The following is a 22,822-nucleotide window of genomic DNA, read 5'->3' as shown; positions in this document are numbered from 1 at the left end:
GGTCCCCAGCTGTGCGTTGTGGTTTGCGGTAGCAGTTTGCCCGCTGACCACTGCGCTGAGCTGTCAGCAAATAACGCTCAGCTGAGAACAGCTCTCATCCCCATGCCGGAGCACGGTTTGGATTTCCACTGAGGAGAGCCATTGTGTGAAGCATGTGTGACTTGAATTTTTTTCCCATTCCTAGCCTTGGCCTGTTGGACAATGTCAGGCAAGTCACTTCTCTTTCCACTGGGACTTAAAATGATGACAGTACCAAATTCTTGTTTAGAGTGCTTTGTCATCTAATGATGAAAGGAGCTACAAATTAATGTAATCTGATAGAAGCTGATGGATCTGCCTCAGGCCTACATCAGTGTAGACCAGAGAAAGATGACACCCTTCTTGTTTTACGAGTTAATAGAAGACTGCTAGGATGTTACGTGCTAGTGTCACAGGCACCTCGTCGCTGTTCTGCAGCTGAGCACAGCTGCAGAAATGTTAGCTTTTGAGGAGACAGAATTCGCAAGGCTGTTAAAACCAGAGGGGGGGCTGCAGTGCCCAGCAGCTGACAGCACCACGCTGTTCATTTGCATTTAGGATTGCAGCATCTGCTGGCAGAACAGCCACCATTTCGTTCTCTCTTCTTAAATCCCTGCAGAATATTCCTCAACGTCTCCCAGAATGACAACACAGCACTGCGGCGGATGAACTTGAGGTCCTTCCTGATGGCCCCTTTGCAAAGAGTCACCAAGTACCCACTGCTGCTCAGCAGGATCATCAAGGCCACCACCGAGTACCACCCAGACCATGGCAGCCTGCGGGAAGCCAAGAGCCGCATTGAATCCCACCTGGAGCACATCAACATGAAAACTAAGCAGGAGGGGAACACGTGGACCCTCCGATCCTTTCGCCAGGACAGCAAGAAGAAGAGGGAGGTCATCAACATCGAGATGAGAGAAACTGCCCTCAAAACTGTCGGTTGGCTGCGGGAGGAAACGCGATTTGTGATGGAGGGCTCTCTGCAGCTGGCCCAGCCCCCTGATGGCCAGTGGGTGAAAAAAGGCAGCAAGACTCTGAAGTTCCAGAACATGCAGGTCCTCCTCCTGGTGAACATGAAGCGGGTGTCTGAGTCCAGCCTGGAGTCAGCCGAGCCAGGGCCTGTGAAGGACGCCGTGCTGGTACTCATCAGGGACAAAAATAACGGGAAGTTCCATTTGCTCAGGGAGCCCTTGAGGCTGAGTAATTGCATTGTCTCCACCGATCCCGACTGCGACGACACTTTTGAACTCATTGAGATCAGGCGGGAGGCGTTTGTGTTCCGGGACAGCGACCGGGCACGGACTCACCACTGGTTCAGGCAGATCAGGCGGTACTCGAGGGAGCTGGGCTCCTGGAAGAAGCGGCGGAACGCGCTGCCCAACATCATGATCAGCACGCCTCACACCAGGCCCTGAGTCCTGCACGGCCACACGCAGAGAGGCTTGGCTTGACCAGTGCCACATGCAAGGACCATCGAGAGCCTTGGTGGCTTGAACTTGCTCTCCATGGACAACACAGGGAGGAGCCTGGCCCACGAAGACTCTTAACAGCACTGGCAGCAAGAATCACGGCCTAATTCTGGTCTCCAGCCTCAGCACTCACAACCTGGTTGTGGCTGATGTACATACAGAGATGGACTTCCCTCAAGGAGCAGATCTCTGGAGGAAAATACTGATTTTAATTTGTTAATATTGCACTGCAGGAGAATGATGTATGATGCTTGTCATTGCATGGATCGTGTTGAAAGCCAGTCTTGACAACATGAGAGAGGTTTCCACCACTGACTATATTTCATCAGCATTAGGTAAAGCCAGGGTCAAAATTAGGTGCAGTATTATGCAACAGAGGATGAAAGCTGGAGAAAACTTTTTCCACTGCTGCTCCTGAGGACTGTATTTCATTATCCACCTCTGTATTTTCAGTCAAAATATGTGTTTAAAAAGAATGGCCTTTCATCTTTAATCCAAATCAAGTAGGTATCAATTTGCTCAGATTCAGCTGCATGCACACAGAAAAAAAAAAAAAAAAAAAAAAAAAAAAAAAAAAAAAAAGGCAAACAAGAATAAAAGGAGTTCTTGTTCTCTGACACATACACCCCAAATACGTGTAGAACCTGTGGAAGAGCAGTATACTCCCACTGAAAGTCTGTTATTTAACTGACTTAGGGACTGGAACATAACGCTGCATCTGAAATATCTCGGAAGTGTATGTAAATATAGCTCTGCTACCACTAATAGTGAACTTAAAAGTTTGCGATTATTTAAATGATGTAATCTAGTGTATTTCAAAATTTAATTGAAAGAAACAATTTACATTGTATTGTAGAGTAACATAAAAGGTTTTAATAATTATGTTTCAATGAGTTTAGGTGGGTATTTTTTAAAATATTTGTATTCTGGAGTAGGTATTTAATGTAGTGTGGGTGGCATTCAGGTGAACAGTGTGCCTATATCTATTCTTCGAATCCCCTGAACAGAATTCAGAGGTTACTCCCAGTGGGACTGGGAGAACGGTACAAGCCTGCTGCCCTAATTCTCACTAGACAACAACAGACTGGCACAAAATCTTATGCTCTGGCCACAGTCCTGCCTGGGCAGGTCAGGCCCTGGCACACCAGATGCAAGAGCCACAACTGAGGCCACGGAGTGCTCCCCCAGAAGGTGCAGCCTCTCTCAGTTCCTCAGCGTGGAAATGACTCGAAGCTGAACAATGGTAAAAAGGCAAACAGGGTTTAACCTTTTCAGCCTGACATTACCACTGCCCACTGCCTTGCGATTACAAGATCAGCAAAATGTCACGCTGTGACTTACACAGCAAAGGGCAGATCACAGCCCTAGAGGCTAAATTAAAGGAGCCTGAATTTTAGTCGGTGGATCTTGGAGGACAGCCTGTAAATGTTCTTTCAGCCCCCCAGGGTAAAGACAATCAGTATTATTCACTACCAACAAAGTATTTCTGTTACAGACATTTATTTTACAGGAGGATTCACACAAGCATATTTGTATTTCTCCAGAGATCAACCAGCACCACTGAGCACACAAAGGAAGGTGGACAGAAGCTACCCTTACGTAGGTAGCCCTAGTCTTTTAAAGTCACCACTGACCCAATGCCTGAGCAAAATGTCTCCAAACTATACCCAGTGCTTTGTCCTCTTGCCACAGCTGCTGGGGCTCGCTACACTGCTCTGGGCACTGAGGCAGATGCCAGCAGCAAAACGCGTGCGTACTGGCTGCATTTTCTGTTCATCTGCACCATCCAGTATTTTAGTGCTTCATTTTGTCCTTGAGGAAACGGGAGGTTTTGCATCATCTGGAAGGTTTACAAACGGGTACTCCAGACACGAGGGTGGCAGCACACAGCTGAGTGCTGTAGCAAGCGATAGCTGGCAAAGCGCTTGTCAGGGCAACGCTGTGACTCCCTCGAGCGAGCTGGAATTCCCTCCAGCTATTTCTAAGCTTTAGACAATACATTGTTTGTTCCCCCAAAATACGCACTAAACAGCCAGTGAAGAGCACAAGACGTTGCCTTCAGTTTGTTGGGTTTTTTTTTTTCAAATAGGTGCATCCCTAAGCAGAGCAGCTGCTGGAGGAAGGTTTCTCTTGCACTGTCGTGACAGATCTGCATCTATGAGCCTTCAAGCCCCAGTCACCTAACATGCAAAAAGCAACAGCTTGTAGCACCTTTGTTTTCTCCCCAAGATCAAAATGGCGCAGCTACCTTCTCTTCATTATCTCCGGTGGCCGTTTTGATAAGGGAAGGCATAAGTACAGTAAGTGTGATAGCTTAATTTATCCAAATGGCAAGTGGCTTTCACAGCTACAGAAAGCTGCTTGCTTTCTGGAAAGTTTTCAATTACTTTCCAGCACAGTGATTTTTTTCCACACCAACTGACGCTTAAAACCAGCCGTGGACTGTTTGTACAGCCGTATCTTTAAATCAAGATACTTTCAGTCACCCTGGCTGTTCAAAAAGGTTAGAAAACAATAAGCATATGTAAAAGGTCTGATATTAACATCAATCTTGCATTTGGGTGATTGTTCAATTTGTCAGATTCAGGGGGTTTTTAGGTATCACAGGAAACACCCGACTGCCAGGCTCCTGGTAATCATGGCCTGTTTCCTCTGAACCAGGCAAACTCTCCCCCAAGGAAGGTCCATAAATAATCGCCGGGTGTGGGTTACAAGCAGGACGGGCACCGAGCGCTGAAGCCCTGTCCTAAAGACCCTGTGGCCGGGGAGCAGAACAAGCTCCTTGATCCGGGACAGCCTGCTATGGGAAGCGACAGCCTGACTGTTGAACCCGTCAGACTGGACGGTCGTTGTGCTTCCAGTGTTATTTATCTTTTATGTATCCGGTGTGTACTCAGCTGCTGGCCTGCCTTTAAATTACAGGTGTTGAAAGGGAACACGAGCGCAGAACAATCTCGGTGGCCCTGCGAGAGCTTGTGCTGTGGGGTGAGCCTGCACTGGAAAGGCGAGGAGCATCAGCACGCTGACGAGGCAGTAGGTTTCCATAATCCCCGGGCACCTTTCTGAACAGGATGATCCCTTTCCTGGGAAATTCCAGCCCTTGCAGTACACATCTTACTTGGCAGCTCTGGAGATTAGTTGTGCTGTATTTTTCCATATCTGATTAACAGACCTGACAAAGTGCTGTTATAATCCAGAGTACTTGGGAACAGGGTTGTCCGCAAGCCAAGAAAGCAATAATTTGTTCCAAGTGGCCGTCCTAGGGCTCTGTAATATTTTTATGCCTCTCATTGCCATGACTGACAATACTAAGATTACTTTTCAGGACTCCTGCCTGCTGAACTTAGCTGGCTAGTACAAGCAGACCTCTCTGGAAGTACCAAAAGAAAGTGGGTTACTCCCCAGATTTATCAGAACTCATAAATTACCTTTCACAAGAATTTAGGATGAGTCTTACTGGTTATTTACCAGGAAAACAACAACAACAAAAGGCAGCTTTTATCATACGGAGTCCACAGAGTTTTGAACTCGGAAGGCAGACACGCAAGAAAACAAAACACTGGATTACGAGTCCCCTGTGAGATCAGGTCCCAAGTAAAGAAGGACTAGCTACTTTTAACAGTCAGCAGGCTGGGAAGGAAAGCCTGAAAAAAAAAATAGGGACACGAAGAACAAATACTTTAGAAGGCAGGGATTTCTGCTTCAGTGAAGAGATCTCTTTTATGGTGTTCTTGTACATTCTCGGTTGTATTTAGCAATAGTGAGGATGGGAAAGGGGCATTCAGTACGAGTCTCTGCTGCATGATGAAGAACACATCTGAAAGAGAGCATCAGCTTTGGTCTGGCAGGAAGAAGCCATATTAGCTGTCATTGGACACCAGGAGATTGACCTGAGCACCTCCCAAATCCTGGAAAAAAGCTCCGAGATCATACCAGATCTCCCACATTGGGGAACTTGAGTCATTGAGTGCATGTGAATTTATTATGGAGCTGAAGTCCCAGGAAGGCAGATTTCCAGTAGGAGATTCTGGTGAATCTTGCACTCTCTGGCTCATCCCTGACAAGCTCAAAGGGAAGATAATTCAAATCTAGCACCATGTCAAAGTGCTCATGGATGAGGCAGCTGTAGTAACTCTCATTTTGTGATGTCAACCCTGTTTCCTTTTAAATGTATGCTGGGGAACCAGGTGAGATTCAGCTAAAATTAGGCTGACATTCTCTGTCTTGAAATAGGAAAAACCTGGAACCAAAAGCAATGGAGGAAACTGTCCTCCTGCCAGAGATCAGACAAATATTCAGAGACCTCACTGTTGCTGTTGAGTGACCTGTCACTACGGTGGGGTACGACTGAGAAAAAGTCTTACTGATCAGGCAGACAAAGGAAGTAACTGCCTTACTTCTCACAGAAACTGCTGCAGAACATCACTATGACTGGAGACAGGTACAAGCAATAAAAAAAAGTAATCAAGGTTTTGACAATAACACTGCACAGTCCAAAAACTCTGGGCAAGCCCTAAGGGCACTCATTAGAAAAGCAGACATCTCCCTCAGAAAGCTCAAGGTGGTCCCCAAGGGAAACCTTTCTACAACATAGATGGAAAAGTTGAGCCATAGGAACATAGAGGGTCCTCTCCAACAGAGAGCAAAGAACCCTAACAAGGGACTGGAACGCAGGCAGAGCGTCCTTCAGCACTGGTCTCTGCCCAGGCTTGACTGGGAGCAGTTGCACAGCTGGAAAAGGTTGAAGATCCATTAGCAGGGATGAACATTAATGGTAATTTGCAACTCTCCAGCTCAAATCCTGCCCCAGCATGATCTCCACCAGTGCAGGCTTTGCATCCCTGAGAAACAATCTCGGCTGTAGTTGAGAAGGCCTGAACTGCAAACAGCCCTCCCAGGGACAGTGCCCTGCATAGAGGCAGGCAAAGGAGCACTTTGTTTCCGTGGCAGTGGAGCCCCAGCTGGTTTTGAACCTTTTCCTCCTAGTGCAGGAACTTCCCTTGCAGTGCCAGAGTCACATCCTTGGGAGGACCCACATCAGACATCTCTCTGGGTGTTGTGGGAAGGGCCGACAGATGAAAGTGGGGAGCCTGGAGGTCACAAGAAAGTCACAGAGCAGAACCCATGACTGATGCCTGGGGTAACTAAGGCATGTGAAAAGCACATGGCCTTTACAGCCCTGGACTGTTTCACAGGGGCTGAAATCTCAGGCTTTTTCTTCCCTTCAGGCTTTCTGCAGTGCCTGTTGGAGTCTCTAGCAGACTGTGGTGGTCATCAGGTTTCATAGAAGCCTGTGAGAGCTGCGCAGGGCTCCAGTGCAGACTCACAGGCAGCCGACAGCTCTCCCGAGCGGGATGGGAGCCGTCGGGCTTCCTGTGGAGCAGGCAGCACCCTTGCAGGGCTCAGGCTCTTACCTTTTCCCCGACAGAAGAAGGTTAGGCATTTGTACACCCATAACATGAACATGCAGATGATCAGGCATTCAAGGAGTGTATTCACCCTTCCTTCAAGAAAGGGCTGGTTTCAGGAGCCATTCTCCCCTTGAGCAGGGCAGTCCTCCAGCGGTGGCTCACTAGTGCAAGCCAGGAGGGCTGCAGTTTGGTGTGACAATAAACAGGCAGAGAAACCTGCAAGGAGATTCACGCCTGACCCACAACACGTGTACAGGAGATACATACTGTAAAGGACTATTCCTTTCAAAATCAAACACTGGTTTAATGACACTCAATGAATTCAGCCCCTACAGACGCTTCAGTACAGTTGCACAACAGCATCCAGCAACAGTCGGTACTTTAATGAGGGAAGATGAACTGCTGATGGGTAACGGGTCAGTATCCACGCACAGACCCCAGGAGTCAGCTGTATTCCCTTCCTGCTCTCCTTAATTGCCTTTGTGTGTAATGACCTTACTGGCTAAAAAATGTGAGTGAGGCTCTGTAACACAGAAATCATCATTTTGCAGTAAAATGAAGGCAAATTATTTACCCAAAGAGAAAATTCTTGGCAATCCTAACAAAATGGGAAGCAGTTAAATTACTGCAAGAAAAATCAGACAGTTTACCACGTAGTCTTACAGCTCAGTGAATGCTTCAAGCTGGCACCGCAGGGAGAGGAAGAAGCCTCCCTCCGCGCACCAGCACAGCATGTGCAGGACTGTGCGGTGAATCAGGCTGGGAGCAAACACTGCTGAAAAATACAGATTGTTTCAGCTGGATCAGCTCCTTGCTCCAGCTCACTGCACAAAGACGTGCGCTGGCACCAGAAAAGGGCAGTCTGGAGGTGATAACCTGTCCTTCAACAAGTGCCAGTTTAAAGAGGTGGCTGGACTCTGGCTGCGGTTAATCAATTCCAGCAGACAGAGCCTGGTTCAACAGCCAGCCCCAAGGTCTGCTCTGCATCCTGTGCCGCGGAGCTCTGCTCACCCCTGTTTCCCCAACGGCTTCAGGTCAGCACTTCCATTGATCTGCAGGGGTTGAACAGGCAGTGCTATAAATAAAGAGCAGTTAATCAACTGTTCAAGTGCACTTTTTACTGAAAGAAAGAAAACCCGCACAAATGACGTCATGATAGGGGAAAAAAAAACCCCGAACCAGTGAGCGAATACAAATGATCCAAGAGAGTGCTCAGGCTGAAGTGGCTCAGAGAACAGCTGTGCTGGCTGTTGAGTCACTCTCCAGAGCTCCTGCGCTGACTCACTGCCCTCCCAGCTGCTGGCACACGCTGCACAGTCCATTCAGTACCAACAGGAGTTACTTGTTCAGAGTTCAAGGGCATCTAATTCATCATGAGCCATCAAGCTTCTGCAGTCCTCAGAGCCGTCTCTCACTGCCATTCCCCGCTGGCTAACCTCCTCCCATTACCCCCGTGAAAGGGAAGGATCAGAGAAGAGAGGCCACCCCCCTACACCTACACACACACCCACCCCCCAAGTCCTTCTGGGCTTTCCTTTCTTCCCTCTGCTCCCAGCTGTGGGACAGAAACACAAGGTATCATTTAGGACCAGAGTAACACGCATTCACAATCAAGGCCACGAGGTCCTGCAGGCTACCTCTGTGCAGAAGCTTCCCTTCCCCAGACCTGGCTCGGGCATGCACTAGCTCTTGCAAATGATGCTTTTCCAGAGGAAGATGCTAGGCTCTCCCAAGAGCCAGGAACCAGAAAGAACGAGGTGTCTGCTAAACACCCTCCAGGAACACAACACTGCAGCATCTCTTTCCGAGGCACTTGCTCTTCACAGAGCCTTGCACAAAAGGACACCACACCCTGCAGACTTTGGAAGCCCCAAGATACTTGCCCTTCCAGTTGTCCCTCCCACAGTATCCGCACCTCTGTGCCTGTGGCACAGCACTGTTGTATCTCCGCCAGCTCTTGGAAACCTCCCAGGATACAAGAGCTGGCAGATTAGGATCTGCTGAAAAGCCGCATCAGGCACATGGGATCCCACGTCAGGAAGGTCAGGAAGCAGACCTGTTGCATGACCAAAAGCAACCACAGCATCTGGGACTTAAGCCAGTGCAAAGCCTTAGCAAACACCTGCCCTGCAACCAGAAACCTACCCTGCCACGTGGCCTCATGTCCCTGTCCACATGCCAGGAGTCCTCCAACCCGAGAGACACCAGACTGCTGCTCAGGAAACCTTTCTCTAATACCCCGCTCCCAGATTTTCTGTGTGACCTTGGTCTGCACGGCTGTGTCTCGGAGCCTTAGGATGTTGTTTCACCCTAAATATCTGGTTTTGGCAGCAGAACTGCCTTAAGGTCCTTCCTTCCTCCCACCTCCCCAGGGTTAAAGCAAGAAAGCAGCAAACAGTGGCACAGGGCAAGAACAAAGAACTCCTTTGAAAGCTGTCATTGCCATGGGGCTCAGAAGTTACACCCTCATTTTCTTCAGTTGTGAAAGAGGAATATTACCATCTACCTATGTTATGTGACGTAAGATACAAAGGGTGAGGACGAACATGAAAGACTGAGATGCTCAGAAGGTGAACCGTGCCACATCTTGGATTTGGTAACAACAAACTCCTCCATACCTCTCCTGTTTTACCTGAAGCTGCTCAAAATTAAAACATAAAATCCGTGGCTTGACTTAGGCTCCACTCACCAGTGAGTGGGTAAGAGCACACCATTGGACAGCGCACAGCCAAAGCGAGGAATTCTGTTATTGTCTGAACTTGAATTCTAGTATTTCAGAGTAGGCTCCCAGGAAGGAAAGCAAGTAACAACACATAACCAGACAACAGGCAGTTAACAAATGGCCAAAATCAAACAACAGCTTTTATTGGCCAAAATAACAAAGAAACCATTTTCTTCCAATAAAAAAACCAAACCCTAACTGAAACACTGGTAAATTTTGCTACACAAAAAAAAAAAAAAAAAAAAAAAAAAAAAAAAAGAAACACTAACAGACCCCACATAACCATGACTATCCACGTTCATCCTCTGGAAATACTTGTCCTCCTAAAGTCAGTTTTTCTCCTTAACCCTCCCACACCACCAGAAGGAGAAGAATGGCAAAATTCAAAGTCATTTAGGACAAGAGACCACACAGACTGGGAGGTGTGAGTCTGTCCATTTCCACAAATGAAAGGGGTGGTTGGTGTTTGCAGACATCTTACATGCAAAGTACCTGAAGGTAGTACTTTCCCATTTTCTGAAGATACAAACATTTTACAACATGAGCTATAGTTCTGGTGTGGGTTTTGGTTTTTTTTAACCCCAGAGCACAGATGCAGTATGACTACTCAGGCTCTACCTGCAGTTTATCAGTTAGCACTTCTCTATTTGGAAACCGTAGTAGTTAAAAAAAAAAAATTGGTTACACTGAGTTCTCAAGGCAAATGACTATATTAAAACTCAGCATTTACTTATGTCAGTAAAACAAATACCAGCCAGTGAAAGCAGATGTTTGAGAAAAACTTGCTCCCCTGGTAACAGAAACCTTGGAGGGAAGGAAAAAAAACAAGAGAGAAAGAGAGAGAGATGTGCCCGGGTGCAATACACTAGTTCCAATGGAGACATTCTCAGGAATATTTTCACTAATTTCTCAGTAAAGGGGGGCATATGTTAACAGAAGCCATTTTAAGAAACAAAAAGGCAAAAAAATAAAATCAGTGTCTTAAAAAAATGTATAGCTATTTACACACTGTGGTTTTTAAAACATCACATGTATCTGCAGTGAGCACACATCTTTAAAGGTGTGTGAGCAGAGACAGCTGAAGCACATTGCTGCCAGAGCAGTGAAGCAACGCTACAGAACTACAGAGAATTCCACCTCATGGGAATCAGCGACTACTATTGCTGCTGTGCACTGAATGGCACCGTGTGTTTTAACAGAGGAATTCCACTGGAAACAGAGAGCCTCCTCCCCTAATCTAGACATGATTTAACAAAACATTTTGAGATCTAACACCCGTACAACACCTTTTGTAAGAAAATAGAGAGCAGCTTTCAGCTGCAGTTCTTCTAAACTACTGTAGGAAGGTTTCACTAACACGCTTCCTAAATTGGCAACCATCTGAGGTAATCAATGATGCTGTTAAAATGAGCATCCTTCATTTCTCTCCACCCACAGCAACCGTTGCCTCCTTATTGAGTCCTCTGATGGACAAGTCGTAAACCACTTCCTCAATTTTCTTGACATCGTATTTCAGGCCATCGTAACGTTTCCTCAGAGAGTCATTCTTCAGGTTGAGGAGACGGAAGCCAGAATCCAGCTCGTTGATAAAAGTGGAGATGCGGAGAGGGCGAGAATAGTCACCAGCTGTGACACTGTTCACTGCCAGTCTGGACTAAAAAGGGAAGAGCGGAAGTGAGAAGGAATGAGAGGAAGCACATAGGAGAGTATCAGCAGAGGAACCCACCCCAATCATGTCACTATTCTCATCAGTTACTTTACCAAATGAAGCCGGTTTGTTCCATGCAGTCAGGCTACTTATACTTAGATCTACCTTTTTGTTGACCATAATCCTGGATTTTTAACCAAGTGATAGTTAAATCTTAAAATATCAGCAAGGAACAACTCTGGCATACAGAGAGGCAGTTTGCTAGAAGTTCAGATTAAGGCGTGTATCGTAACTTCCAGGAACAACTTGGGAAACTTCTTTTTTTTCAGGTCAGTTTTAACCCAAATATATGCATTAATATCTTCCTTACCAGCTCACTGGCGAGTGTTAATACACCAGAAAGATAGTCTTCAATGTCCAGGTGAAAGCCCCGCTCTCGCTCAGCTTCAACTAAGATGAAAAACAGAGTGGTACTCAGGTGGTACTGCACATGAGCAAAATCCAGTGAGCTAAAATTGCATTTGTTTACTGGAGCTAATATGAAATATCAAATTTATGAAATATTATTACAAAATAAAAGTCAGCCTTTTCCTGTATGTGATGTGATTACTGCCTCTTCTCAGCATTTTGATTTAGCATCTTGTGCATCCTCAACTGGATGTGCAACAGGTTACAATTGATCCAACAGCACAACTGAATTTACATCAATATACAGGAGAAGGATTTGTAGTCATCTTTAGAAAAATATTTTCCTAATTTTTTTCAAATTCTTTGCTCTGTGAGGACACAATTCTCTTACAGCATGAGAATTTAATCTGTTTTCCACATTACTTAAACACCAAAAACAAAAAGTGGGGAAAATAAGCTCTCATTTTTGTATTATTCTTTTGGTAGATTTACGCAATTTGAATGAATAATCTTCACTGATGAAAAACTTATTAATGAATAAGTACTTTTGTTCACATTAGATTTGCTGATTTCCACCTTCTAAAAGAATTTGTTGTTCATATAATGAAAACAAATACCAGATTTTGTAACCTATTTCTTGGTAAGAAATGAAGTTCTGCTGTTTCTCTATACCTCTGAAAGCTACAGTGTCTGAAACAGTCACATTTCTCTTCAGTTACAATATTAACTTACTCCCAAGTATTTCTGCAACAGCTTCTCGGGTCACTAACGTTTCTGACTCCAAGTAGACTACAAATGCTGCCAGAAACACCAACCGCTGAAGCACAAACCTCCAGTGCTCATGAAATCTGTTGAAGAACACACCAAGGCAAAGTGTAAATAAGTAACATCTATTACTGGAGAGCCAGGCAACAAGCATACATTATGTATACATTACATTTTCCACCTTTATGCATTGCACTTCACAATATTTTTTGCTTATCAAAACACCACCAGCTTCAAGTCACCTCTTCGGTACTCCATAACTTCACCCCCCAGGATACTACACTGGACATTAGTATTTGCTGGCACCTCTCACACACCTACTCAAGTTCATGGAGTTTTTCAGGTTGTCCCACCCACAAGACAATCAGGGCTTTCCCTCCCATCTTCCCTCAGCAGATTTGAGCTGACAAGATTCTTATTCTTTGAAATGTTGCTAGACATCGTCCCCTCCTGGCAACAACAAAACACAAAGGTGACAACTTCATTTAGTATCTGCAATGCCAAACAGCCATTTCATGACAGATTTAGAGCTCTGTTTTCAGAAATGCCCCAAACCTAGCAACTTCACTGAAATTAATGGAGTAGCAAATGTTCTGCTCCCAGAAACAAGGGTGGCTCCAATAGAACGCTGATTTCTTAAACTTTGCTTTCGTTTTTTAAAAAGCTTATTGAAAAAGAATTTAATACTGCATATTTTTAGTGAAAAATTATGCTTTTGCTCAAACGCTCCATTTATTTTTTTTATCTATGCTGGTAAAAACCTCACACCTCTCTACCATGATTTACTTTTCAAACAGAAAGAGGCATTTGGCCCATAAATCTTTAAATCATTCTTCCCCAGTAATGATGCCAAATATGCGCAGGCATCTCCCATATCCATGTCTAGCTGTGTGTGATCCTGCACACCTGTAATACTGATCAGCAGGAAACTTGGTCTTCAGAGATTCCAGCTGCGTTCTCACTGTACTGAAGTGTTCACGAGCCTTCTGACATTTCTTTGGTACTAAAAAAGAAACAGTGCAACATTCAGTACTTGACAGAGAACAGGGGTTTATAAACAGTATTCTAGCATAGACAGCGCTACTTACAACCTTTTCTTGTCCAAGATTGATCCCAAATGTCAGCAGACTATCTAAGAAACACTCATTGCTGCAACACGAGTCACACAGGTAGAGGAGAAATAATCCCGAGGCCAGGGCTGTCCAATATGCTCTCGCCCTTAGTTCCAAACTTGGGCCAAAACGCCCCAGTGTTATTTAAGAATCACTGCTAATCATGACTTATTACTGCTGCTGTAAAACTTATGTCATGGATGAAGAACCCATTCTGTAATGGACACTGACAGAAGAAAACACTAGAAATGGACTTGTACAGTCAAAGGAAAAGCAACTTTTCTTTCTCCATTTTAAAATCTTACGGTACTTTCTTCTTATTGATCAGTTAGGTTAGATGAGGCAAAACATCCCTTGAGGAGACTGCATTTCCTGCTTTCAAATGATGTATTTGAAGAAAAGGGATTGCAGCCGGTCCAATGCACGTTACACTTCTGCAGAGCAGCAGTCTCTTGTTTATGTACCACCCTCTGCCACCTCCTGTTCACTAACGCGAGTTACAGCCACACCGCCCACAGCACCAGCGCCCACAGAACTCATCAAACCAGCATTTCTTAACTGCAGCCTTCTCAGAAATCCTGGTCGTGGCCCAAAGAAGGCAGAAGATCAACCCGACAGGCTCTCCTGCATCTTGAGTACAGAAGTTAGGATTACTTCAACAAGATGCATAGAAGCTAAATCTGAAAGCTGCAATGAATGCTTTTTATCAAAAAAGCCCTACTAGGAGTTACTTCAGTGTGTTACATAAACTTCTTTCAATTAATAAGACATATTTTCTGTTAAAAAAAAAAAAGAGGGAGGGTATTTAAAATTAAAAGCTTCAGGAAGCAGAAGGTGAAAGTGCTCCATGTGGCAGCTGGAATGAAAGAAATGTGTGAAGTTCACTGACAACTGCCCTTTGTTCACAACACCACCATCCTCAAACTATGGTGCCTGCCTCAGTTGTGTAAGCTGTCGTGTGGCAGTTGGGGACAAAGTAAGGAATAAATTTGTATTTTGGCTTCTGTCAAAAGAACCTGTGGCAAAAAAAAATAATCTTTACTGCAGTTTCAGACAACAGTGCCCAACGATACACATATAACCTCCCAACTTCAAACTATCCTTGTCCCTCCTCAGATACCACCAGTGATGTTTTGCTAAACTTGACACAATGTGTTTTGAGAGCAAAGACATACTCAGTTGACTTTCAGCCTCCAAAGACCCTACCTGTCACTCAGACTCACATCAGCTGACAGCAGGCTGCAGCACACACTGCCCTGAACAGCTTCCTGAGCAGTTCTCAAACTCCACTTTGGACAGGGAGCAGAGGAAGCTGAAAGAGAGATCCTCCAACCCTCTTTGGGAGGCTGCTGGCCTAAGGCTTTGCTGGTTTTCCTTCCCTTCCCTAGAACTGAATAAAGGCTGGGGCTGAAAGTGCTTACCCCACAGCTAAACACAGTCTCACGCTCAGCGCAGAGAGAGAGCACAGAGGAGCTGGCACTGTGACACGGCTGTTGTCGGTTGTAGGTGGCTGCCCCACAGTAAGAGAGGTTAGATGAAAAACTCAACAGGTTTAACCAAGAGGTACTTTAAGTTCCCAGAGAACAAAGGAAAGGCATTGTGCAAGATAACATTTTAAATACCACTGACTGACATTCAAGGACAGGAAGCAGCCCTCCATCGAACTTCCAGCTGTCTGTAGTTCTAACAGAGCTCGTGGCGCCCCTCAGCCTTTTCTTTGGTAGAATGTATTGCTCAGTCTGGTGCAAATCCCTTCCCTGTTTTCACCAGCCCTCTGTTGTCTCCTCGAGTTTTCATCACTCTGCCTCAATTGATGATGCAAGAATAATTACAAAGGATCAGCCAGCAGGCTGTGGGAGAAAAAGTCATCTTCCACTTATACTGGCATGAGGGACAGGCCACAAGAAGCAGTACAGCTTCTGGTGGCAGCAGCAGCAGCCTAAACCATTGACAGCAATACAGCTGCAGTCACTAAGTATCATTAATTACTATGTCACCTGTGACCTTGTAGTAATTAATAGTATTTTTGCTTTTTTAATTAGTTACTAGTTTATATAGTTTATTTATAATGTAATGTTTTTATAGCTCAATATAGTCTATTAATAGTGTTAATAATTTTACTTACATCTTGGAACAGATAAATATAAGGCTGTCTAGCCAGAACTCTGTTGCAATGAATAATCCTCCCTTTCATAGTTACAAGAGGCATTGTTTATCCATCTACCAAGGAAGAAATATTCTAGTTTCTTAGTAAAAATGTGATACTGACTCAAAGAACAAGATGCGGTAGTAAGCCCAACAGCCATTTAAGCGCACTACACTGGCAGAACCACAACCGTTGCGAAACAAAAACGTAGTCTGAACACAGGACATCTGATAAGTGCTATTTATCCCCCTAACAATCCTTCTGTTACCCGGCATTGTATTATTTTGTGGTAAACCTTTATTAATCTAAATGTTTATTGACTTTATTATGCTTGTAATCGATGACAAACTGACAGAACTACTATCATGAGTTAATTCCTAACCTATTATACATATATTCATCATCTCTAGCATAACAAGAATTATAAGCTGAGGTCTGGGGGTTTTTTTACTGGTGTGGGTGTGTGTGTGTTTTTGTTGTGGGTTTTGGGTCTTTTTTTCCCACTTTAACTATTACAAATCTTTTCTCAGACTCTGCAAGTTCCAGGACCAGCTCTCTCCTGGAATTAAAAATCAAGGGAAAATACACTGAGCTACACACTGGTCTCTACCATTAAATGCTGGAAAGCAGCCCCTGAAGTTAATATCCAGACAAAACAACTGTCACAACACCCACAGGTTTACTCAGCTTAGAAAAATGAGTGCATGCCGTGTAAATTAACCAATCAGTAGTTTTATTTTTTAGCACTGCCAGATTTCCTATGCAGATGGAAGCTGCACTTGCCCACAAAGGTCAAATCTCAGGTGTTGTACATTGCTTGACCCTCTCAGAGGCCAGAGAATGCCCAGGCCTCCAGCTCTAGCATGAATGTGCTGGCAAACAGCATCAGGCTGGTAACAACCAGTCAGCTCTACAGGTGAATAAAACAGCACCTGATGAAATTTAGTCTTCTATTCACCTTCAGAGGGTGGCCTGCAGATTTCTCCCTTTCCCAAATTCCTCTCAAGACCCTTCAGGAAAGTCAGACTGGTTGCTTCTTCTCAGGAGATACTCATTGACTTGAAAAAAATAGCTTTCAAGTTGCACATTTAAGGGAAAAAGCTGTTTATTCCACTAGTTTCCCCAGTAAGTTGAAAAATGGGGACAAGGGATCAGAAGCTGCAGATTTGACATCTAGCTCTATAGTGCTGTTCTCACGGCCCAGAGAAAATTGTTTAGCCCAGACACATTATGTCTGACATCTTAAACAAATTTGGGCTGAAAGCAAGGAACCAGGCTAGCTACAACCCAAACCTCAAAAACAGCCGAACAATGCCAGCTGCTGCTCAAATGTACATCGAGGACAGGTTCTGCTTTATCAGCCTTTGCAAATTCCCTTTATATTTCGCCACACTAAGCAGATTTTTATATATGCGCACATGCACACAGTCAGTCTCGTACAAACCAGACGAAAGCTTCCCCCCCTCAACCTGAACACCCCCCCTAAGGCACTGGGGATCACGTCTTTTTGGGAAACGGGGTGATGAGATGCGGAAAGGGCTACAAAGGCCCAGCAGGTAATGGTAAAATTAGCAGAATGTAAAGCTCTACATCGCGTCGCTTAGAGGAAAGCCTGCGGGCCAATTCGACGACCTAGGAAGCGAACACCTGTGGAAAGAGCACCCCTGTGCCGGGACAGCGATGTGCCAGGCTGGGGAGGGCCGGGAGGGCCCGCGCAGCGCGCCCCGGGGATAGCAGCCCCTGCCACCGGCGGCCTGCGAGCGTCCCGCGCCGGGCACCGCGCGCGCCTCGCCCCCGACCCGCGGCAAAGGGGCGCCCGTGAGGGCGCTGAGGGGGGACCCGCCCGCCGCCACCGCCGCCCCCCCGGGAAGCGGAGCGCGGCGCCGCCGGCGGCTGGCGGGCAGCCGTGCGGGACTCACTGGCCTGGAAGCCGTCTCCCTGGTGCACGCCCTGCAGCAGCGTCAGGATCTCCCGGGCCGTCTGCTCCAGCGCCTGCACCACCTTCCGGATCTCCTGCGGGCACAGGCCGCCGTCAGGCGCGGCACTGCCCCGCCCCGCGCCCCCCCGGCCCGGCCCGGCCCGGCCCGGCCCCGCGCCCACCTCGCGGATGTCCTGGTCGGCGGTGAGGACGCCCTGCAGCGCGATGAACATGTCGCTCACCGACATGGTGCCACCGCCTCCCGCCCCCGGGGCCTTTCGTCGCCCGCAGGTGGCCTTCGCCGCCGCCGGCGCGGGGGCTGCCCGTGCCGCGCCTGACCGCGCCGCGCCGCGGCGGCCAGAGGAGCCGGGAGGTTGGCGGCGCCGGCGGGTGCCCGCGGGGAGCTGCTCGCCCCGGCGGGGGGCTCCGCGCCTCAGAGCCCGGCCCGGGGGGCCGCGCTGGCCCCGCTGCGTGGTGGCGGTGTCGGGCGCCGTGGCTGGGCGACAGCGCCCCGCGCCTGCGCGCCCTCACCGCCGCCTGCGCGCCCTCACCGCCGCCTGCGGGGCAGTGACGCGCTTCCGGCGGCGGCGAGCGCGGCATGGAGGGGGCAGCGGGAGCCGCGGGGTCGGGTGCGCCCGCACCGGCATCGGCATCGTTCCTGGCCTTGGAGCCGAAGCTGCAGCGCGAGTTTCAGCAGAAGGTGCAGCGGGCCAGCAAGAACCGGGCGGCCAAGGTGAGCGGGGCCCGGGGCGGCGCGGCCTGGTCCGGCGCGGCCCGGTCTGATGCGGCTGCTTGTGCCCCGCAGGAGGAGCTGACGCCGGGCGTGGTGTACGTGGGGCACCTCCCGCGGTGGCTCTGCGAGCCGCAGCTCTACCAGTACTTCCAGCAGTTCGGCACCGTGACGCGGCTCCGGCTCTCGAGGAGTAAGAAGGTAAAACGCGCCCAGCCCCCGCGGCGCTCTGGGGGCCCGGGCCGGGCCGCCCCCGAACGTGCCGGGCCGCCCCTCCGCTGGCTGGGGGCGCCCGAGGCACGGCGGTGCGCGCTGCGGGCCGGCTTAGGCTGGGCCGTACAGTCCCGTGGAGCCTCTGAGGCCTCCTCCGTGCCCGGGCTGCCGGGGCGGTGAGCGGGCAGCGCTGCGAGCGCCTCGCTGAGGTGCCCCCGGCAGCCCCCCGCGCCCTGCCCGCCCCCGCCGCCACCCCCACCCCCCGCCTGGGCCACGTGCGGAGCTTGGGTGCGGTTTCACGAGTGAGCAGAGGGGCGCACCGTGCTTAACGCGCTGTCTTCAGAATAACGCTTCCAGAAGGAGCGTCGGGCTGCTGGCGTGAGTCCCGAAACTGCACATAGGCAGTTTCAGCAGCAGCAGTTAGCGTAGCCCCTTTTTTTTTTCCACGACTAAATACACTTATGTGAGAAGTGTTGCCAGAATAGACTAATTCAAGGTGGAACGTGAAATGTCATGGAAAACGCTCCGCCCTAGGGTTCGTGTTGCTTTGTGCTCAATAAATTTAACAACTACCATTTCTGGATTTAAAAACGCACTATAACGTTGCTATATAAGCTTGGTAACAACACAACAGCAGTAATGCAGGGCAGCTTTTTTTTTTTTTTAAATAAGTATTGGTGCTCAGTTTGTTTCATATGCAAATATATATTTACGAATATGCCATACCAATTTAGGACTAAATCTGATGCTTTTCGTGTTTTCACTAAACTTCAAGAAATTATTTGTGTTTAGCTGAGAAAGGGCTCTAACTTTGAAAGCGTTATGTAATTTTCCTGTAGTTCTTCAATTATCAAAGCATTGTTTCAGATTTCTTTCTGTCGTTGCTCACAGACTGGAAATAGCAAAGGCTATGGATTTATAGAATTTGAGTCCGATGATGTGGCCAAAATTGTTGCAGACACAATGAACAATTACCTGTTTTCTGAAAGATTGCTAAAGTGTAAGTATAAGCTGAAGTGCAAGTCCTCTAGCTTGCAACAGAAATTCATAGTTATATGTGTTATTTTTTTGGACTGTCTGGAGAGTTTTTAATGAAGTCTTGTCCCAAAAAGATTTTATGTGGGACTGAGCTTTTTATTCCTTTTCTTTATGTGTATGTTTCGTGAGAAGGGTAGTTCTGCTATAACTTGGTGTCATATGTCTGTGATACAGGTCAGTTCATGTCTCCTGAAAGGGTCCATGAAAACCTCTTCAAAAACAGTAACAAAATATTTCGGAAGCCTTCTCTGCCAGCAGTCAGGCGGTACAATAAGATACGTTCACTGGTTCAGAAGGCACGGATGACAAAGCGGCTGCTACGGAAGGAGAAACTTGTACGGAAGAGGCTGGCTGAAAAGGGGCTCGATTATGACTTCCCAGGATTTGTAAGTTTGACATTGTTTCAACGAGTGTTTTGTCTAAACACTCGTTTTAGTGTTTAGAACTAAACATGTTCCTAAGATTGTGCTAAATATGTGAAAATCATGTGGGTTTTGTGCAGCTGGTAAAAGAACCTGGAGCACCAGGGAGGCCTACTTGCATTAAGAACTGTATAGAAGCTCCTGGAAATTAGTGTAGGGCTGTTGCTGGTTTGCACTGTATGTATATGTGAGTTTACTTTTGGAGCAAAGGGAAGACATTCTTTTTTTTCTTTTAGTATGAACAGTTGGATAGTCTGTGGTTTTAATATTTGACTCTAGGTCATTGAAGATAGACAGAGTTTTTGCCCAAACCCTGTGGGAGGCTTTGGCAGGGTAGATCCCAAGACTAGACCGTCCATCCATAGGTCCTGCCTATGCTAACAAAGGACATTGCTCATTTGCAGAGTGCTTGGGTGAAGTACCTGAATTTTAAGCAATGCTGATTAAGATGGTATTTTTCTTAAATGCACAGTAGCAGGTTTTCTTACATCACTTTGGGTGGTTTTGTTCAAACAAGATCACCTCTGTAGTGCTGTAAGTAATTTTATTAATGCAAAGCTTTTGTAGTTATGAGGCAAAGAAACCTCTAGATACAAACAGGGAAGTTTGTAGTGATCCACCTGATCTGTTTTGCTTCCTAGGCTGCACAGGATCTTTCCATAAAGAGAAAAAAAGTTAAAACATCCAAGCAATCAAACCCAAACGTTTCTTTGAGCAGCCAGGTAAGACCCAATGGTCCTAGTGGTGCCAAGCACCACGCTCCACCATTCACACTGGGGCAGATGTTTCAAGTCTGCAACTGGTATCTTTGTATTAATTTCAACACCTGAAAACATTTATGTTGTTTGATTGAGAGATTTTTGTGCCAGAAGTAGCTTCTTTAAGATGTATTAACATTCTTGAATGGGGGAGGTTGGTTGTATCCTCTCAGTTCTTTCTCTTGCACAAAGTATTTAACAGCAAAGGCTTCCACTCAGCGTGTTGTAACTAGCAGTGCTTGTCCGGAGGTGTGTCTAGGCAGTGGTGTGTCTGCTGACAGCTATTCAGGACTAACTAGAGGCTGGAGAAACACAGGGTACTGGGGGCAGTCACCTGTACACCACTCACACCTGTGCTTTAAACTGGCACGAGCTGACTTCCTTACTGGCATCCTTCTGTTGGTCTGTGCTACCATATAATACCAGGCTGTTTTGAAGAAAGGAAGTTGAACCATTAATACAGTCTAGTGCTGTCTGTCCCCATTTACATGCTATGCTGTCCCTCCTCCCTCGAGCCCTCCAGGCATGGTATTCCAGTGTTTTGAAAACTAATGTTGGCTAAAAGTAGCAGTGGGATGAAAGGAAAGCTCAGGTCATCAGGACTGAGATCTGGGATACTGACAATCTGAAAAGTCTGTAAGGTGTTAACATTTCTGTTTTGTTTCATCGCTGATGTGAGTTTGGTTTTGGTTTTTTTAGTGTTGCTGCATTTGCTTGTGTTAACTGGGACAGGGCTGGTTGTGAGGAAGAGAGGATAAGTCATACGTTCAATCAACTGAGTTCTGAGAACTTAAGGAGATAATGAAGCTGGAACGTTTCAGCTCTGCTGTGGGTTGAGTGTGGCATTTCTGTACGCCAGTCTCAGATACACTGTCCCTGCCCCTGATTCTTTTCCTCTTGGCATTACTGGTGCTTTGAGTCAGGAAATACAAAGTTTAGAAAGCAAATTTGCATAATGATATGTTAGAAAACATGAATTAATTACATTTGCCTTTTGCTTACACTTTTTTGAAGATGACTTTTTTTTGTCTGAAGAAGTAATGCCTACAAAAATAGCTAGTTATAAAAATAAAACTATTTTCCCTCATGTGTGGAAGTTCTGAAGGAGAGCCGGACTGAGGTGCCCTGTGGTACCACAGAGGCTGTGCCAGCTTTCTCTGGCAGATGCTTTGCAATGAATTGTGTTTTTCTGATCTCTTCAGGATCCTACTCCAGTCTGTACTCCAAGTGTGCTTGAGCGCCGGAAAGATTCTCAGATGGATGATGATGCAGAGGACAATGAAGTAACTCTCAGACTGCCCCCTACCAGTGTAAAGAATGCTGTGCAGAGACCAAAGAAGCAGCCAAGAAAAAGATCAAACCTGAAAAAACAAAAATAGACTTAAAATGTTGGTGGCTGTAGCCATGTTTTTTCTCAACTCAAAAACTGTTGACGTGGAGCTTCTTCTAGAGGTTCTGCTGCCCTGGCTTGGTTCGTCTTGACTAGACTGTTTCAATCTTTCCTAGGCACGGTATCTGTTCACAAATCGTCCCCCTCCTGTTTAGCCGTGAGGGGACCTACAGTCTTTTTTGCCTTTGAAGATTTTCTTGACTTTGTGCTCACAAGTGCCCATGCTATGACACACCTACAGTCATGCCAGAACCTTCAGTTAATTCTGTAACTTGCCTCTAGTCCTCGCTGTTTTGAAAGAAAATGGGAGAGGCTCTTCATTCAGAGCTTGCTGATGCAGGCTGTATCTTACATTTATAATTAATGATGGGTGATAAAAGAATTAACCATTTTCCAGCTGTGTTGGCTCTTGGTAGTGGTTCTTCTGTTTAACTGAATACCTGCGTTTCATGCAACTGCTCACATATTTATACAAATAGAGGGTGTGGGATTTTTTTCCCCAATGAGGAGAATTTAATCTCCTGTTTGCGATTAGTCAAGGTCTGCCTCTACTGTCCAGGGCAGAGGCAGAATGCCATAGCTGGATAAAGCCAGTGTCTTTCAACCCTGCTTTCGGCAATACTTGGGAAACAGCCTTTCCCAGGATGTGGGCTT

At 46.7% G+C, this 22,822-nt stretch overlaps 3 protein-coding genes across 9 annotated transcripts in view; 2 read left to right on the top strand and 1 right to left on the bottom strand.

The window, feature by feature from the left end:
• Window positions 1-9,882, top strand: part of LOC308068696 (uncharacterized protein) — a 58,859-nt gene extending 48,977 nt beyond the window's left edge. For 5 of the 6 annotated variants that reach the window (XM_080399740.1, XM_080399739.1, XM_080399737.1 and 2 more), the window contains one exon: window positions 638-9,882. In XM_080399740.1, coding sequence (XP_080255866.1) covers window positions 638-1,433 — 796 coding nt within the window. In that variant the 3' untranslated portion in view covers window positions 1,434-9,882. The remainder of the gene's footprint in view (window positions 1-637) is intronic. The other variant, XR_013930077.1, reaches the window with a different exon arrangement.
• On the bottom strand, window positions 9,743-18,217 carry TSN (translin; the record flags this gene model as incomplete). Of its 2 annotated transcripts, XM_080399785.1 has the most annotated exons (6): window positions 9,743-11,274; window positions 11,639-11,718; window positions 12,409-12,524; window positions 13,348-13,444; window positions 17,619-17,712; window positions 17,800-18,011. In XM_080399785.1, 6 exons carry the CDS (start codon window positions 17,863-17,865, stop codon window positions 11,038-11,040), a joined length of 690 nt encoding a protein of 229 aa, XP_080255911.1. In that variant the 3' UTR covers window positions 9,743-11,037. The 2 variants fall into 2 exon arrangements, with proteins under 2 accessions (XP_080255911.1, XP_080255910.1); XM_080399784.1 differs by lacking the exon at window positions 17,619-17,712 and having other exon boundaries at window positions 17,800-18,217.
• NIFK (nucleolar protein interacting with the FHA domain of MKI67) lies at window positions 18,208-22,559 on the top strand. Its single transcript, XM_080399787.1, has 6 exons — window positions 18,208-18,350; window positions 18,423-18,548; window positions 19,452-19,560; window positions 19,773-19,984; window positions 20,662-20,742; window positions 21,981-22,559. Exons 1-6 carry the CDS (start codon window positions 18,216-18,218, stop codon window positions 22,155-22,157), a joined length of 840 nt encoding a protein of 279 aa, XP_080255913.1. The 5' UTR covers window positions 18,208-18,215; the 3' UTR covers window positions 22,158-22,559.
• Window positions 22,560-22,822: the final 263 nt, after the last annotated feature.

This window comes from Falco punctatus, assembly GCF_963210335.1.
Source record: "Falco punctatus genome assembly, chromosome: 8".
Classification (NCBI taxonomy): Eukaryota; Metazoa; Chordata; class Aves; order Falconiformes; family Falconidae; genus Falco; species Falco punctatus.
The sequence above is the reverse complement of the archived record's forward strand: the minus strand, read 5'-3'. Positions and strand labels throughout refer to the sequence as shown.